Consider the following 20,674-nt stretch of genomic DNA (forward strand, 5'->3'; position numbering starts at 1 on the left):
ATAAACAACCACAGTTAAAAAAGAAAAATAATATTTAAAAAAAAAAGGATTTTCCTAATGTCGATTTTTGTACATTTATTACGTTTCATGAATATGATTAGTAAAAGTAAAGAGTGTATTTATCTATGAATTATAGTAAATGCTACAATAAATAAAATTGAGAAACTTACTCTTGCAAAACTGTTTTAGGATCACCGACCTCCCCGCCGTCGCCAATTGTTAGAGTGTCATATCCTATCTCCAAGTCAAATTCTTCAAAATTTATTTGAATAACCTGAAAGAAAGCATGAACATAGTAAAAAAATAAAAAAAAGATACATTTAAAAATATTTATTATGTTAAAATTGACTAACTTTTAACCTAAGAAACAGAGCTGGGCATGAGAATAAAAGATGCAGCTACCCTGGAATGAGAGTTTTATTTAGTTTCCAAAGCAAGTCCCTCAACAGCTTCCAGAAACCAAAGACAGAGCTCTATGGAGCTGCTGGCATGGATCTCCCGCTAATGCTTCCTCCTAGAAGCACCTTCTGCGGATGGAGAATGATGGGGTATGATGTCACTCCCAGGTATGATGTCACTCCCAGTGCAGGGTAGCAGGGCACCGCTGATCTCAGCGGGTTGCTGTGCAGACCTCTGTTACAGGTCTGATTGGGCTAGGGGCCCATGGGGGAGCTTGCCCCAGGCTCCATTATGTTTGAACATAGTCCTGGAAACTCTTGGTAGAAATACCTTGTTCCCATGCCTCATTGCATCATGACACACACAACACTTTAGAAAACCTTTGTGCTCATCATGGCTTCTGTAGGATTCTGTCATTGTTCCCACCAACCTTTCAAAGCAATTTCCAATATCACCCAGGTCTAACAGCGACATACCTTTTATCAGATTAAGAGCCATTTATGTTGTCAAACTGAAACATTGATTGATACATAAGTGACAAAAAGCCACCTACTAACTAGACTTGGGCACCAGGGGGCTCTTCGTGTTAGTCTTCGTGGAAAAAAAAATCTCCGTATTCCGCGAATATTCGCCTGTTCCTGTCTTCTCTTCGGGCGAATATTCGTGGACATTCTTCGTGTTCGGTTTTTCTTCGTTTTTTTCCGGTTAAAGGGTTAATACAGGGTTAACGCGTACCGCAGCAGCTCTGGCACCAAGAGTTTAAATGTCCGTATGAGCAACTCTATTGGTCGTCAGACGATGGCAGACGAGCCCCCTGCTGGCGACCAATAGGGTCGCTCGTACAGACTGTTAAACTCCTGGTGCCGTAACTTGTCCGGCAGATACCATTGGTCTCCCTGTTCTATCGTTTATTAACTGATAGAACAGGGAGACCAGTGGGATCTGCCGGGTAAGTTGCTGCATTAGGGTTTTAAAAGTCTGTACGAGCGACTCTGTTGGTCGCTCGTACAGACTTTTAGGCTCCTGTTGCCGTAACTTGTCCTGCAAATCCCACTGGTCTCCCTGTTCTATCAGTTAAATGTCTGTACGAGCGAACAATAAAGTCGCTTGTACGGACATTTAACTGATAGAACAAGGAGACCAGTGGGATCTGCCGGGTAAGTTGCTGCATTAGGGGTTAACTTTTTAACTTTCATTAGGGGTTAACTTTTAACTTTAGGCTCCTGGTGCACTTGTTGCACCTTAAGGGGTTAAAGGGCCGTGCGAGTGAGCCTATTGGTCGCTTGCACGGCCCTTTAACCTACAGATTTCCGCTCCCGTTATGTAACGCAGCATCGAAGGGGTTAACGGGAGCGGAAATCCATAGGTTTGCTGTCAGGGGTTACAAAGGCCGTGCGAGTGAGCTTATTGGTCACCTGCAGGGTCTTCCTCTGCCATCAACCAATTGCCGCGAAGATAAGGTAAGTTAGAAGGGGAAGGGACTGGGGAGAGTGGTAGACGAAGACGATCACGAAGATCTTCATGTCTGAGTCTTCGTCTTCGCCTACGTTTTACTGCCAGTGTCTTCTCTTCGGCACGTCTTCGGAACGAACACGAAAACGCACTCTTCGTGTTCGTTTTCATGTTTGCCCGAAGACGAATGCACAAGTCTACTACTAACCTCACTGCCTACTAATAAAAGTGTCAAGTGATTTTTGGTGTGGTTGAAGGAAATTTATTTTCCATTTATTTTTCATAATAAAGTTCTAATTTTGTATTATTGCCTCACACATTTTATTATATGCCATGACATTATCTTATTTTATTTCAAAAGTGAAAAAAAAAAGCATTGTCATTGAAAAACTGTATATTGCTGAACTTGCTTCAAATTGTTCTGGGATTTTGTGACAAAGAGCTAGTGGAAATTACCAATTTCATGTTCTGAATGGTAGCTTTATGCCTCAAAGAAAGCACTAATGATACACGAGTGCAATCAATCGCACGAGAACATTAAGAAATGTAGCAAAATTGGAGAAGTCATGTTTAATTTCCACCTCACTTCAAGGTTCTATGAGGAATTTAATGAACTTTTTTTTAAATACCTGCTTTAATATCAAATAAGAGACTGAATCAATGTCGTGAAAAAAGATTTCTGTGAGAACCATACAGCTAGACCATTCTTTATTTTGCTTAAGAATTATTTCTTTATGAATATGTAACTATATAATATAATAATATATAATTATAATATATATATATATATATATAAATTGACATGTATTGATATGAAATCATTTATAATAGTAATAGTACATAATTCTGTATACATGCTGTAGACTACATTTCCTTATTCAGCTAAAATGGATTAATATTTTCCAGGACTCTATGAGAAAACCAAAGGCATGTTAATCTTATGGCTAAAGTATGTACAGGAGGGGAAATTTGATTGAGGAATAAAGTCTTTACTCTACGTACCTTGTTAGGGTTTTCAGCAGTTATGACCCAAACGCACTGAGCATTACTGTCATATTGAAATGGAAAATTAGGAGACGTGAATGTGCCACTTGGACCTTGGAGATTAGAACCACAAGTCTTCACTAAAAAAAGAAATACATTTTTAGAGTCTATATAACAAACAGTCTAGTAAATATATGCATTACAAAACAACGGTATGAAATATCAATGTGATACATTGGTCACACCCCACTAAGCCACATGGAGTCTTCAGATTATGCAGTTATTAATTGACTTCAAGATGAATTCACTTCATAATTTTTTTTAGCGCTAAATCATTCTTTTTCATGCCCAACATTTTTCCCCAAGAAAAATGCTATTCCTCCTCAACTCTAGTATCTTCTAAATATGTGTATTGGGCACTGTCGGCAACATTTAACACGGGGGACATGTCAAGCCATATGACCCTGTAAATCGGTATGCACTTTCCAGGCCTGTCCCGTACAAGATCACCAAGAGGGATTGCATATAAGAAAAGAAGTGGAGAAAGAATAACTGGCAAATGCTGACTCCTTGATACTCTACTCTTGACCAAATGGTGACTGTGCATGGAATTGTAAGGAAAACATACAAGGTTCAGACCCCAAATCTTGAAATTAGAGCAGCCGAAAGGCAATAACCACCCTGCCGCCACCCCCCCCCCCCCCACCCAGCCAAAGCGTATTGTACTCGAGTTAAAAAATTATTTTTGTCTACTTTCTGGCAGCCAAGATTTTCTATAGATTATGGGATTTGCCATTTTTTATTCTTTTTTTTTTTTCAAGAAAAACTGTTTCATTGCTAATTATTTCACAGTCAAAAACTAAAACTGGATATGTATAGTTTGTGACAAAATACTTACTGTTATAACTACTTTAATATGAAGCTTTGTTCTCCATAGAGAATGTGACTTTTTTTTTTCTTTTATACTAATTAGGTTTTCATCATGTTAATATGTTTTTAATGATATGATTTACAATCTATGCTTTTATTACCTACAGCTAAGAATGACAAGTCCATTTTCTCATTTCCCTAAAGAAAGATGGGATGCTGAATTCGATGTTACAATATTCAAGTGAAATTAAGGATGAGTGGTTAAGCACCGGATAATTTCAATACTCTGCAAATGTCAGGTAGTTAAAATTTCACAAAATAATTTAACTGGCATGAATAATTGCAGCCAGATGAAAATTGATGGATAAAGAAATAAAATACATAAACAAAGATTGTCTTCAAAAAAACCTTATTCAACGTGCTCAGACCCGGACTGGCTATCTGACAAACTGGACAAATGCCTAGTGGAATGGTGCCAGATGGCGCAGGTCACTTACCTTCACGATTGCTCGCAGAGTAGTGCCTTAATGTGCGACTATGAGGTGAATAAATGACATGCATGTGGTTGCCAACTGTATATACATGGCCACAAGCACATAAATCAGTGGTACTGGCCTTAAAGTGCCAGGATCACTCTTTTCCCCCAGTTCCCCTCATGGTGCTATTATGTTTGGTGAATGTTAATGTTATTTAATGGTCATTACCTATATTTAATGCCTATGTGCAGAGCCCTATTTACCCAATGTATTGGTTTGTGTTGTTTGTCATTACCCAATGTATTGGTTTGTCTTGAATATATGTACTGTGCTGCATAAGTGCTGCACACATTTTGGTGCTATAGAGAAGGAAAGGGAAAAGGAGAAGAAGAACAACAATGTATGGTGGAAGGTTCTATCTCTGCTTATGCAACTGAAAATGGTAAGTGTAACTCTATAGATTGATCTCTGAAATCATAACAGTAAGAAATGTCACTTAAGTAGGTGGTTGTCACTGTTACCAGAGCTGTTACTGTACTAGCTTTTGCAAAATGCTATTTTACTCATAAAAACACAAAATCATTTAATCCAATAGATGATCATAGCTTATAAATTGTATTACTCTCTGGGCGGAGTTGCTTGATGGTCTACCCTTCCTTCCCAACATTTAAGAAGAGCTGGTTCTGAAGGCGAGGGATAGCTATACAAGTGCCATCAGAGACCCAAATGTATTAAAGGGCTCATCAATGTCATTATTTTAGCATACTGGGAAGTTTCAGGAAATAAAAACCACACATTATATCAGATTATATCAGCATGTACAGCGTATAAAACAATATACAGTATTCTTATCTATCTGTTGTGTTTTATGTTGGAGAAATTCATTGACACTTGATCTGTCACCAGCTTTGTGTGCTTTCACCTTGCACTGTGCGTAGTCTATCCAATTTGGTAACTTTGAGTTCTATCCTAGACCCAGCAACCATTAGAAAATTTCCTACAACCATATGTATATGTTCTTCCATGGGAAATCACGCACATGCATTTCCAGTTGCCCAGAATTCCTGACTGACCATGAAAAGAACTTTAAGTACTGAAGCTTCATTTTAAAATAATTTTGTTGACAGCTACAGTCATATTACTTCATAATTCATCGCGCAGAAATAACTATGATAAATTTAATTGGCTTTTGTCATGATTTGTTGCTTACAGTAAGAATTTCATGTACTGTTGATTCAAGCTTAAACTGTTAGCTATTTAGCTCATTTTTAGTTTCCAATAATAAGCCATACATTATTGTCTAATGTTATTTTCTGCCAGTAAAAAGGGTCTCAGAATGTCACGCAAACAAATGTCAAATAAGGCCTACGTAAGTTGTCTTATTACCCATAATATAGAAAACATCTTTTTTTAAGTGGTGCCCCATGTGGCAAATATGTGTGGGTATTATAACCCTGGCATCGCCCATAGTCTTCTCTACTGCCACAAAGAGATTTTTATAGTGATTTTAATTGTTTTTCTACATTTACATTTTGCAAAAAGAGAACACAAGATGCACAAAAATACACATCTTAGTTTCTACGCTAGAACAACAGACAGCATAGCAATAAACAGTATGTGAGGACTTTTAAATTACACATTTATTAGAAAATGTGGTTAAAGCAATGTGTAGACATGTTTTTTTTTTGTTTGTTTTTTTTAACATTTCCCACCGTACAAAATGTCACCACTTAATGCTTTGATGACTTGTCCTTTCAACATTTTACATTATGAGAACATTAAGGGAAAAATCACTCAAACTAATAGACATGTGCAAATGGGCAAAAAAAATATTTTTCCTGCCCATCCGTTTTGGACGAAAATTGGGGCTTTTTAAATTCGGAAACTACATTTGTTGTCCGACGCCCACATTTAACCTCACTCACCCTCTCATTCACTCTCTTGCACCCTCTGAATGGCTCCTTACCTTCTCCGCCAACTGCTTCCATGACTCACAGCCCCGCTTCTTCTCTAGCATCCTCTTCATCCTTTTGCTCTCCTCTCTTCTTACTCCGTCGGCATCTCAGCAGACCTGACCTCCCAGTGAAGTTTCACAAAATGGCGATGCTTCCGGTGACATCCTCCAACCGAGGAGAGGATGTCAACGGACAGGCCGCCATTTTTGTAGACATTCAAGGGAGGTTGTGTCCACGGAGATACGGATGAAGAACAGAAGAGAGATGAACAAAAAGATGTTAGAAAACTAAGAGGGGTGAGACTAGGAAGCAGTTGACATAGAACAGGAGAGAGAATGTGAGAGAGAGTGAGTGAGCCCATGAAGTCCGAATGAAAATTCTGTGCTTTTTGCTTCATTTATATTCATTTCATGGGGGGGGGGGTTGCCACTTTTAGGAGATTTGTACCAATTGATTAAATATGCAAATATTAGCGGATATTAATGAACATAGTAAATTACCATCAAAAGGCTAAAAAATTAGTAGGAATTGAGGAGATTTTGGAAGATGTTACCTTGATTTGTGAGATGCTTCAGCCAGTAAAAAGGGAAATGCTAGTAGTTATAGCTTACCACTCCTTATTATGCCATACTTTTCCCTCCCGTATTTACCCACAATATTCCACATTTGTTAATCATGGAAGCTAGAGAATATTTAGAAAATATTTTAGAAGAACCTTAAGGTTTCATAGATAAGAACTGGCTGAACCAAAATATAAGAGATATATCTTATATAAACCATTGATTCTGGTATAAGGTTGAAGAAGTGATCGTATATAATCATACTAGTTCAATGTTTCTGCTGATTGGGCAAATCAAATGGTTGCTATGGTTTTATAACAATTTCTGAAACTTTGCACCAGAATCACTTTTTAATAAAAAAAAAAAAACTCCCATAATGTCTTATTTTGTTTCAGCACATGATCTGTTTCCTGCCATCTTTTTCACCTTCTAGTCTGTCTATTAGCTTGTATAGCATTGTACTCAAAATATAAATTGAGTAACAATGCAAAATCTGTTTATTAAGGCAAGAAAATAAATTGTGTATTCTTGGCAAGCCCTCTGATACCTAATCCTCAGGAACCGATGATGGAATAAAACATCAAATCCTGGCATCAGATGCTTTTGTTATCCTGTAGAGTTGGTATCTGTATCCAAGCAATTCCTAATGTAGAACTGACAGTATAATTTGCTTGTTCATACAATTCTCATTGCTTGCGATAATAATTATATTAAATATTCAAACCTATATTTATAATTTTCTCTGTTTTGTCACATATTTACTTTGATTCAGTTATTTTATTCCTAGGGATTCAGAAGGGATTGCTAAATAAAAGTAAAAATGCCATCTATTAAGTATTCATAGAATGCAGCAAAGTTTTTACTGCCATCTGCTTTACAATGTGACAATGGCTCTATTTACAACAAGATTTAAGAGTAATTAGGGAACAGTTTCAAAATGCACCGAATTCATGTTACCTAATTATTCATTTTTAAGGTCATATAAATATTTTGTATGCCATGTTTTGCTTTGTGATGATGTCATAAGTTACTAGCCTGATGGTGGATAGAGCTATACCCTGTGTAGTTCAATATAGAAGGGGGCATTGTAAAAAGCATGGTTTAAAATGATTCAGCTCAATAGTAAAATACGGCCATGTTAGGATTCCATAAGACTCATCAAAATTGGGGTTCTTTGACAATTAGGTAATATATGGCCGTAGATTGCAATATAAAATGAAATTCATAATTCATATATTTAAAAATTTCGATGATGCTATGTATTTCTCTAAACGTGAACGCAACTGATGATTTATGGTTCAATATAATATTGCTGTATGTTATTCCCTGCTTTATGATAAAATTCAAATTTGGTTTTATGGACTCATTTTAGGTGTACACCCATCCTTTCCCCTTTATCATAGTCTTCTACTATTGCACATAGAGAGCAAAATAATTGCTACTGCAACGGTGATATTTGTTAACGCCGTAATAAAAGACTTCACATAATATCCAAAACACAGCATTTCAATAAAAAAGCAGGAGAAAAAATTTCTATTCTACGGACATTACCATTGCATTTTCTTTCTAAAAAAAAATCATGCTTTACTTAATTACCATACCTTGTAACATTGTTATCATTTTGATTTAAATTATGCAATTTGCATATTATGATTACATGTATAAAATGTGGCAAGACTTTTTTCCTCTGAGATAGTTTTTAAGCAGCGGCATATGTAAGCATCTGACAAATCATTCTTTATACATCTGGTCCAGGTCTCTCTGGAGCAGAGATTATATTGCCACCTAAATAAGGCAGATGTTTTATTAAAAAAACAAAAAAAAAAACCAATTCTTTTTCTTTTATCTGCAACTACATCTCTTAACCCTTCACATTAATTTGTTCACATAATTTTCCAATTGTAATCTTTATGTCCTGAAGTACCAGTATTTTTTCCAGTGCTAAAGCCAGCGAGATTTTACATATTTTAGTGCAATTCTCCATAGAGCTTGCAGAGCCAGAGTCTCTGGGGTGCCCTTTTCATCACAAAAATGTTATACAGCAAATATCCTGAAGATTTTAAGTTTTGTTTGCGTATTGTTTTTGCCCTAATTTTTAGCACTCGTGCTGGCTGACCTGAAATTTATCCCATAATTAATTTTGAAGGATAAGTTGTGTTGCCTACGAAGCAGCCTAAGGTAAAGCCTAAGACTCTTGTTCTGTTATGGTGATGGAACGCATTGGAGGGCTGCATGAGAACCAGTACTGAAAAATAAGACTAACAGTTCTCTCAGGCCTATCCTTCACCTATCTGACTGGAATGGCTCCAAGGGTTCCTCATCTAAGAATCATTAATTTGACTCAAGAAGGAGTCACCTAATGAAAGAGTCAAACAAAATGTTTTTTAATGATTGTTTAATAAAGTTCCCCCATCTCTTTGTGCGCTTCAAAGTATGTCTCTGAAAAAATCTGCAGAGCTAACCTCTTCACTTTGATCTCAATGGTACCCCAGCTTGTGCAGTAGTCTGCTCATAGACATAAGGTGTAAATGCATTATTACTGGCCAGAGATAAAGGGAGGAAATACATCATCACGGAGCATAGACAAGAGGAGGAAATGCATCATTACTTAGATCAGACTCAAGGGGGGATGCATCATTTTTGAGCAAAGACACAATGGGGAAACAAAGCATCATTCCTGAGCATAGACACAACAGGAACACCTCAGCTGGGCTACCTGCTGATCAGCCAGCCCCTTTTCCTGCTGTGCTCCGGCTATTTAGCTACAAAGGCCCAGTATCTCTCTGGCCTTGCGTGGTCTTTTACTTTCAAGCGCATTTTCCATTCTCTCTGCTGTTTATCCGTGTTGACCCTGGCATGGCTGACGTCTCACTCTAGTTCCTGATCCTTGGTTCTGTTCCCGACTACATTCTCCTCTAGGTGCCCTGACTTCGGCTTATCCTGTTTTGGCTCCTGATTTCTGGCTGTGAATTTTGATCACGTCTCCGGATTTCATTATTGCTATGTTATTTATATTTAATAAAGGTGTGATTAAACTGCTCTGGTTTTGTGGTTCCTGACAACGAGGGAACACAACTTCACTGAGCAGACAGACGAAGGGTAAACACAAGCCCAGATACAAGGGAAACATACATTATTACTGAGCAAAGACACAAGGGGGATATGGATCTTTACTAAGCATAGACACAAGGGGGAAATATATAATCACATAGACACAAGGGCAAAATGCATCATTACTGAGCATAAACCCAAGGGGGGAACATATCATTACTGAACACAGACCCAAGGGTGTGTACATTAACCCAAGGCTCCTAATTGAGCAGTCTATCTCAATGAAGACAGTGGTTTTTGATGATTCATTAAAAACAGGCTCATCTTATAATTAGGTGTAGGCTGCTTAACCTTCTTTTACCTCAAACTACATTTACCATTGGTATGATGTTAGCTATGGATTCATTTTCTGAAAATGCATCTGTAAGTTCCTACAGGATTATCAACTTTGTTTTTGACAGTATTTTACTTAAACAATATTCATACCCCCCCCCCAATTTTTTTTTTCCAAGGATGGATTTAATGCTCTAATTTTCAGCCATATAATATTTGTTATTTTCCTATGTGAAAGGTATTTTTTAATCAACCAGGTGTTGGATCCCACTCATGGCATTGACATGCCAACCTTTTCTAGAGGCTAGCATACCAGATCATGGGAAAAAACACAGAAATACTCTATGGGGCATCAGGAGACTGGGTGGAAGTCAATGATTGCTCATTGAAACAAGTGGGTCTTATACAATACGCACTTATTGGTAATTAATCGACGACAACCCATAAACCCTAAGACTTTTTTTAAGAAGATCAGTTTTAGAAGAAAGTTAAGTAGTCACACTAACGAGATCACATTGTCCCCGAGAAAAAAGTCTACCACAACACTTCAATCATTTATCTAATGATTTTTTTCTAGGCAATTAAATTACCAAACCATCCTCTTTCCCCTTTTTCATTTTTTTTTGAACTGAACAATTCAGCAGTTTACACAAAATGTAAAATAAATTAGATGCAAGCTTTATGTGCCAAGTGGGTCTTATTTGCTGCCAATTTTTTTCTCTGAAAGAATCAGCTTTCTCAGATCAAGTGACTGTGGTGTTAAAAAGGTAATTGTGTGAAATGAAACCCCAAATATTATTTTCCCTTTGTTTGTTCTTCATGGCAAAATGTCATTTTGTGTTGTTTATGTTGTGCATCAGGAGCATTTGTTTCTCACAAAAGCTATTGCACAGATTGTTTCATGTTTTATGTATTTATGTATTTGATTGTGAATGAACTATTTTTTTTTATGATAATATACAATATTTTGCAGAGAACACAATGGGTAGGCCATTATTCACTTTGTACTAAAGGTATGCACAGCAAGTAAAATCGATTTGGATGACATTTTCGATTCGTTTTGTTTTTCCACGTTCATTTTCGGGCACCACATTTAGTTTTCCTTTCGGTCTAGATGAAATTCAGGGGGCTTTTTTTGACCCTGAAACCTTCTGACACTAGTAGATACATACATCCAGCCCCACAATCACTTTACCCCCAAATCAGAAAAATATTTAAACAATTGATCCCTCAACAGTGAGCAATATTGCCATTTTGAGGCAGATTGAAAAAGTGAGGAAAAAACTCCACAGGTTGTCGGACCCATCAGTCACAGCCATAAGCATCAATGAGATCACTTCGCTCAACCCCCGACTTCTTGGCTACTTCTACCTATCAGTGATTTATCTTACATATAGTCCTGTCGCACTTTACCTGGCCAAAACAGGGTGTTGTTAAGTTTTTTTTTGAGGGAACTAGGGAATTGCGTCATTAAAATATCAATCAGATGGATTAATGCTTTATCTACAGCATACCATCTAAAAGGCTTATAAATGTGTTATGTGTTTAAGATTACAACTGATCCAACAACAGATACATCCAAACACATATCAATGAAATCACAATATGTATTCGGATATATCTCCTGAAGGCTAATGTGTTTTCTAGCTACAATAACTACACTTATCCAGGTGAATGGGTATATGGATACACTTATGAAATATGCACCGATAAACCCACCCACTGGCTTATTAAGTTAAACAATCCCTGTTCTATCTCTTCTAACTTTTAAGGTTTGAACTGAAAACTTTCGCTTCTTCCAGAATGCAACAGAATATTTTGGAAACAACAACAGGATATCAAAGAATCCACAATGCGGCTATGATACAACAATACAAACTTTTACTAGAACGTTCCAAATATAAAACAATACAAATAACAGTACAATAACAATAATCCCCACATTCATTGAAACACTTACAACAAATACATATATATAAGTTCCTATTTACAATATTCAAACATGCATGTTCATAGTTAACTTCCCTGAGAGCTCCAGGTTAGTGATGTTCCTTTGCCTCTTTACTTTCTCTTTCTCTCCTCCTCTTTCTCCCTCTCCACCTTACTTTCACTACCTGTCCCTTGATATACTAGAGCAGGGGTTCTCAAACTGCGGCCCTCCAGCTGCTGCAGGACTACATCTCCCATAATGCTCCTTCATCTAAGGGGCTGGCTGAGGAGTATGGGAGATGTAGTCCTGCAGCAGCTGGAGGGCCGCAGTTTGAGAACCCCTGTACTAGAGGGTCCCAATTGGGTCTACTGGGGAGATCCCTGATTGGACCCTGTGGTTGCTGTAGTTACCCTTTGAAGTGATTGCCTTTGGCCAACACCACACCCTGGGGTCTTTACAATCATGGGGCAGTAAAACCCAAAGATCTCCTGCCCTGATTATTGACATGTCAGGTATTTTTACAATCTATTTCATGCGAAAACCTTCTTTCTTCCAGACACCCTTCATCACGCATATCAGTGTTATCTAAACTAAGATAAAAGGTTTCCCAAATATTTATCATTCCCGGCCACCTCCCATGCATCTTCATTTAACTACTATTAACAGAACCCATGAGATATATATATATATACACACACATACACATACATACCTACACACATGTACATCCATACACCCGCATACACGTGTCCATATACATATATATCCACACAACTGCTTATAGTGTAACAGTGTGATGGTAGCCAAAGTTGGCAAATGATTGAATTAAATGTCTGAGATTTTCTGTAGGTTCACTATTGACTCTGTACAGTATGAACTATAAGAAAGGTGATTACTTTATATCCAGCATCTTCATCTTGTACTTAATAAGTTTATTATGCTTTTCTAGTTTAGAGAAGAAAGGTAAATCCCTATTATGAAATATGTCATAATATAAATCCTTAAAATATATAAATAAATAAATCCTTTAAAATATATCATAAATTACATAGTTATCAAAATAATTTTGTATGCTATCATTTTGGTAAATTAAAATTTTTTGGATATTATTGTTAGCTTTGAATATGAATTCAAAACTCACAATGCAATTATATACGTATTTATCCTGAATTTCACTCCCCTTTGACTATAACCAAGTAAAGTGTTTCTTTTCCTATACCGTGGCCACTGTTGAAACACTTTACATAGGCCTAGAGGGGATGGAATAAGTTCTCTTTGAAGCTATCACAACTTCCATTCTGTGAAGCATCTGGCGTTGCTTTGAAGAATAATTTAATGCCCCAGGTATAAAGAGGTCATTTTGGGTCTCATGCAATCTACGCTGCCATGATACAAATGATAGTTTTATTCAAATCTTTCAAAATCTTTTAACATTTTTATTGTAAATTTTTTTTATATTTTATTGAAGTTAATCATTAACTATATAGATATAAAAACCCTTAACTATGTATATTAAAATGGCAGTTACCACAAGGCAAAAGGGGCAGCTCAACAGGGCTAAAACAACCCAATGAACCCATAAACAGCTGCCCATAACCACTACCTTCCATTACCTAAGTGACCTTGGTGCCATGGTGTTATTATAACTCAGAAAAACCTCAGGGGTAAAAACCTCTCCCCAGCCTCGAGTAGTCTGCCCCATGGGCACCTCCTGTCCGTATTAGTATCAGCGAGTACTTCCTGTGCCAAGGCAGGAGGATAGAATCCTTAACGTTAATCTCCTTGCTTCATTCATAAATTGGTTTTATCAGTAATGAATATCCATATTCTGTCATGGATGGTCACAATAATGCTTAATGGTTGTGGGGAGCTGTTAGAATTAACATTAAATGTAGATATTGATCACATGGGTTACTAAACAATAATATTGGGTTTAAGTCCTCCTTTACCCTACAGACAGCGACGGTGGATGGAATAAACATCAAAAACACCTAGTTGTATTGAACTAGGTTAGTTCAACATTAGGATAAATTAAAAAATATTTCAATAATATGCATACCTTTTACACGTATCACATAGACATACTGATAAGGAATCTCTTATTACTGTAGAATATAACCGTGTTACAATACAAAGGCACAACGCACAGGCCACAAGTGTAAGGAAGAGCAGGATCCTGCTTGCCCATTCTTATGGTCAAAAGAGGTCCACAAACTCTCCTTGCCCTGGGCCCTGTAAACCCTGTGATGATGCGTTTTATAGGGCCAACATAGAAAAAAAAGTGTAGAATCACCTAACATTTGGGAGATTACATTACATTTATTTATATAGGGTCAACAGATTATGGCAGGCCCTCTGGGTCTACTTGTCCTACACATGTCTCATGTATCTCAAGTGGTTGGAACTCAAACTAAATCTCTCAATAGATTACAACAACTACAGTATATTTAAATATGGTAAAACCTGTGACATCTACAGTTTGTCCTCAAATTCATCAAATATTTCTACTTAATTTGACTTTAATTAATTGCAATTAAGTTACTGTAGTGTTAAATGGGGCAGCATACAAATAGGTCACTATATAGAGAAATATGGTTAAAGTGTATTTCTATAATTATGCTCCCAAAACTATGGAGATAACATCATAAATCTAGAACAGGCCATGTAACTTATTTCTGTGACTTTACCTATAATTGTAACTCAACGCTAATTATATATTAATGTTCACAGGTCCAAAAAAAAAATCAAGGTGCTTTGTAAGTCATGTTAGAGACTGTTTTAGGCCATTTTCATAGAACGTACAGGATTTCCTGCAACCTCTTATTGAAACTTTCTTCCTAGATAATTTTATTGACACTTTTGCTGAATTCACAGTTTTCTATAGGAGCTGCTTTAGACGGCAAGGGAACAGAAATATAATTATATTCTAATAAAAGAAAAAGAGTCGTAACGATTCCTTTTACCGTTTCTCACCTATTTTTATATTATTATAAATTGCCTCTTTTCACCATTTTTGTTTGACAGCAGCTATGAAACTGTACAAAAATAAAACTGGACGGAATAACTTAAAGCTGTAAAGTTAATTATTACCAAGCCTGAGCAAACATCGAAAATGTATACTTTTCATAATGCAAAGGTTCTGTAAAAAGAGTCAAACTGCATTTTCAGAAACATAGGCAGTATTTAAGTGGTTGTCTCTCACAGCCAAAGGAAACGGATTTAGAATAAAGTGCTATTTAATGTCAGGTCAATAGAAATTATATTAATTATATCTGCTCTCATTTTAAAGTAACATTATTTTAAAGTAACAATTTCAACCTCTTACAATAGGTCTATATTAATGGGAAAAAAAGACGTCATATTCGGTAACAGATATGTATAATGTGTTGATAAGTTCTAATAAACATAGATAATTGATTTCTATTATGCCTTATTGGTAGTACTATTATCACCTATATTCGCACAAAATGATAATAATTTGTCCCCGACTGGGCTGGTCTGGACCTTCGTTGCCATTAGCCCAGCAGATCCCGTATTTTAAATTGTGGTTGTCGTTTGAGTACACACACAGCCCACATCCACATAAATCATTTTGTAGCCACTACTAAAGTTTTAATGATGTTGACAAAGAAACTTGAACTGGATCCTATTACTCTCATAAACATGATGTTCTAGCTGTTGTAGCTGACATGGACATATATCTTGATAAATGAAGAGATTTGTATCATTATTATTAACAATGTGATTGTTTTGGATGTTAAATGTTCTTTTGTACCAAACAGAGTAGCCAGAATGTTATCTAATTACTAATGAACATACTACTACTATAACAAGATTAATTCACGTGTCAATTAATTCTAATTGGGATATTTTAATTTGGTTTCTTGGGCACCGCACATTTTTCAATTTATGCTCTAGAATAATGACCCTTATTTTAAGTGCTGAACTTCTAGAGTTATACCACTAGGTAGGATTGTGGAGGAATTTATGAATTAGGTATATTTCAATAAAACAATTTACTTTTACAGTGTACTTAATAAAAACATTTTAGTTGCTTAAAAAATATATTTATTTAAAACCATATCTCGAAGAAGCAAAACTGTATATAGAGTTTGCCCTTTAATACCATCTGTCTGTTATTTTTTCCCACCATATGCCATTATATGCTTTTGGAACCTCTTTCATAATATGTTTTGTATGTATTTAGAAATAATTTATATTTATTGTACAAAAGCACAAAGTTCAGTCCATTCCTGGTCAACAATTAGGTGGCACAGATATTGAAATAAGAGCTATCAAGAGGGAGTTGAAAACCTCTTGGGCAATCGGGCCTTAATGGGCTGGTGATAAGGGAGATTTTCATGCCGGCACAGTCTCACAGCCATGAAACCCCGGGTTATAACATCATATCCACCGTACTCCACAGTGACGACACTGTCTATACAGCAGGGGGCCCTGGGTCAGACCTCGGGAATTGCCAAAGGTAATTAAGCTAAATTCTGACCAAATATGATTGCTGGGCATCTCTACTCAGAAGAGGATAACTTTTAAAGGTCTTGCTTGGCTCCTTACATAATTAACCAGTCACATGAGAAACTGTCAATGGCGCTACCAAAGTAAGATCCCCAGGAGGACGGAGAAGACATTGCTAATAAGGAATACAACAAGCATGATTTCGTAGGAGAAGTTTCACAAACACTAAAATCAAGGGACTTAAAAGTGACTGCATATGGCAGCCCACTCGAAGTCCAGATGAGTCCAGAAACTCTGGTGGCAAACACAAGTAAACAAAAAACAGGCTTTAGGTAATGGTCCAAAATATTTAAATGAAAGGAGCAAGGGGGGGCCTACATTGTTAGCCCTTCGTTGAATAAATGAACCTTCCCCAAAAACCATCTAAGTAACCAAAACTCGGACAGAAGTAAACAATGATTTATAAGTAAATAAAACATAATAAAGTTTTTGGTCCTTATTACAGAATGTTGGTGATTTATAGATCAAAAAATCTTTGCAAGATGGCACCTGGACGAAGGCCCAGTTGATGTTCTTACGTCTTTTCTTATTTGTGTTTGTTTTTTGTTTTGAATAATTCATTCACATGTTGTTCTTCCACAGGATTATTTAACGTCACCTTTAAACCACTCTTACATTCACCTTTGCTGAGTAGGACTAAATTCAAACAATTTAATATTCATGAGGTAATCTCAGCTGATCCAACATTTTTTGCATAATGTAAAATGTTCCCGGCTGACCTTTGTTCTATAGTTTTCTTAAGCTATTTAACTAAGCCAATTAGCATCCCATTAAAGGTACACCATGTATAATAATCAGGTATAGAATTATGTACGGTTGTAGAAATGTTCCATAAACCGTTTACAAATCAACACAATGTATCAAATATTTCTAGTTTCCCCATGCAGTTTCCATTTCAGCTTTCTTGTTTTTAATCCAATTGGGAAAAACAAAGCAGGGTCAGTTTATGGTGTCATGGATTTGACAGTTTAGAATTTGCTGTTCCCTCAAAATTGATCAGCCTCTAATCCTACATTTTAAGCGATTAATTTATGCAGAATAGAGCTCAATAAACACACAACTAACTTTAAGTACATTAACAATATTAAATGTATATATATATATATATATATATATATATATATATATATATATATATACGTGTCACTACCTTATGTTGTCGGGGTCATTACTCTGGGCTCGATTCAATGACCCGACTAAACCTTAATTGGCCTTAAAGGTGTAACAAAATACACAGTTAGCAATTCCTGACTAAACCTGATAGAGCGATCAGACGTTCGCAGACATTCATATGCTACATTGAAACCGTAAAAAACTCTTCCCTTAAAGCGATTAAATGACATGCGCCTAAAATGAATAAACATCATCTCTATTTAACAAAATGCTCCTTAACCCTTTGTTGTATCTTTCCCATCCCAGTTACTCATAATCAGCATTTCAACGTGATCCACTGTCATTTTGAAATTTTCCTTTGGCATAAAGGATTGTTAATTGATTTTGCATTTACATTTCTGCCTAATCTATACCTATTATGATTGTTTCTGTACTAGAGAATATAATTTTATGCTGTTTGCGATCATTTTATATGAATGAATAGCTACACTCACTCCCCACTCACATTCTCATTATTTTTATCCGCTTCCAGTCCCTTCCCAGTAAAGGCTTTCTGGAGTTAGTACCTCCGCATACACGTTTATTGCCTATCCTGGGGAAGTTACCAGGTATAATAATAGTAAGAGGTTATTTATAAATTCACCCATTCTTCGATATTACCTACGTGCGCTAATGTGGGCTCAATGAAGTCTTAGGTCCAACTTCTCCTTGGCCCATCTCACCAAAAAGGGATGAGGTTGGGCAGGAGTAGAGTGGGCTAGAACAAGTGTTCTTCTTTGGGAGTTGGGTCTTTACAGATGGATATGAGGACCTCCTCTATTCAATGAGCAAGTGCAATGAGGCACATGGTTCACAAAATAGCAATGTCTCTTAAAATATACATGAACAGTAAAATGACTGTCTACCTTACCTTTGCACACTGGTCTATGATCACTCCAGGCTGCGAAAACATCAGCAATCCTTTGGCAAGTGATACTTTTTTCCCCTTGAAGAACGTAATCTTCATCACAGGAGAAGAGCACTGTGGCACCAAGACTATAAAAAAACATAATGGGGCAAAATAGCAAAATAAAATAATTAAATATATCCTGATCTCATGTGTGATCCTAATGGTTTGTATTGTTACCTGCACAAAGAAGATGCTGACAGTTTCACCGGACCCAAAAATACATATTAAAATCTTGCATTTTTAGTTTATAAAGATTTATGCATTGCTTTTAATATTGTGTTTCTAGTTGAAGACTAAATAGAATTAAAAAAGTTAAATGTGTAATTATTTTTGTTCTTCGGTAATAACTTTTGAAACACTGTAAGAATGGATATTGGAATTGTATACCAAGCCTGAACTACCATACATTCAACAAAAAATTGTTTAATAATTCTACAAATAAAAGTCAAATAGATTGAAATCCCATAACAAGGAAGATTTTAAAAAGCAGAATATATATTAACAACCACAGCATTAGGCTACACTGTTTTAATAATATTTTGAAGACCTGATATGCATTACTCATCCCTTGGGCATGTATGTATATGTATATAATATAATATATTATATATATATATATATATATATATATAGATATATATATATATATATATATAATAGTAAGCATTATTAAATACTCATCTACATCCACCATGTAAACCAGAAGACTTTAGGTATAAGGTAGGCATATACTAGGCTAACAACGATTATCTTTTTTTTCCCCTCTACATCCACTCGGAAAATCCAGTCTTCTGGCCTGCATGGTGAACGTAGATGAGTGTTTCATATAACGTTCGCTAATATCTAATTCTTAGTGGACGGGTTTTTCAACAGAAAGAAAACCTAAAACAGGAGCATGGTTTATTAAAGCAAAAAAATAAAATAAACATAATTTTCTTTCCAAAAGAAACAAAAAACAGCAGTTTAACTCTGTTCAGCCAATTCACGGTTTAACGGCTGGCAGGGGTGACAGCATGCTCGCCCTAACACGGGCTCCAACTACTCACAGCCCAGCAAGTTGCACTCGCTTAACAAGCACATGCTGGTGCTTATTAAACCACCACGGTCACATACAGGTTATATAACCCTTTAATAAGCAGTAAGCGTTATACTTAACCTAATATTGTTACATGCAGGTCCATAAGCCTATTACACTTATGTAACATTAGTTAAGGCATTAGAGATGCATGCTACATGTTCTACAGTGGCTATACCGCATTGCTGAAAAGAAAGGACAATTAAATATATAGATGGAGTGTGTGTTACATTTAAATAAGTTAGAAGAGGAGAAACCAATAATATGCTGTAAATAAGTGTAAGAATTTAGATAATCTGTTATGTGAACAATCACCTTTAATGATAAACATCATTAATTCATTCTGCTTAAGGCCTCCTTGAACCAAGAGGTAAAATGTAAAATATTCTACATGTTTTATTTTATGTTATTCTTTCCCAATAAATAAAAATGTACTATACAAAACGAATTTGTACCGTTCAACCAAGGACGGACAGCTGCTTCATAGCTAGTCCTACGTTGCGTTCTCCACTTGGAAGCATCCCAAGTTTTAGCTCTCTTGTGACAATCTTTAGCTCAATCTACATATCATTCTGATCCTGCACCAAGGGAAGTCCAGAACTAAAATGTGATGCAAATTTCCTGGGCACGAGGAAACCAATAACCCCAGACAAACGTTTTGTTCTTCATTGGCCTTGTCAGTGGGGTATGGCTGCCATCTCTCTAGGCACAAGACAGCAAGAAGGTCTACCTCTTAATTTACCTTTAAACTGTGAGATGTTCAACCAAGGAAGGACAACCAATTGTTTGGTTCCCTCTTGCGTTGGGAAACTTGCCTCATATTTTGGTTTCGGAATGCCTTAGGACAGGATATGTCAATGACTACTTGAGCTACAACTTGAGATGCTCCCAAGTGGGGGCACACTGTAGGACGGGCTATGAGGCGGCTGTCTGTACTTTGGTTGAGCCTCTCACATTTGTTTTGTATAAAATAAGAGTGTATATCAATAAAAGA

General features: G+C 36.4%; 1 protein-coding gene across 1 annotated transcript in view; it reads right to left on the reverse strand.

The window, feature by feature from the left end:
• Positions 1-20,674, reverse strand: part of LOC149305636 (CUB and sushi domain-containing protein 3-like) — a 403,051-nt gene that overhangs the window by 208,715 nt on the left and 173,662 nt on the right. The window contains exons 11-13 of the mRNA XM_089477264.1: positions 18,567-18,691; positions 2,854-2,975; positions 171-274 (exon numbers count right to left, since the gene is read on the reverse strand). Of these exons, the coding sequence (XP_089333390.1) occupies positions 171-274; positions 2,854-2,975; positions 18,567-18,691 (351 nt within the window). The remainder of the gene's footprint in view (positions 1-170; positions 275-2,853; positions 2,976-18,566; positions 18,692-20,674) is intronic.

This window comes from Sceloporus occidentalis, unplaced genomic scaffold, assembly GCF_023333645.1.
Source record: "Sceloporus occidentalis isolate IW3139 unplaced genomic scaffold, rSceOcc1.0.p SCAF_11, whole genome shotgun sequence".
Taxonomy (NCBI): domain Eukaryota; kingdom Metazoa; phylum Chordata; class Lepidosauria; order Squamata; family Phrynosomatidae; genus Sceloporus; species Sceloporus occidentalis.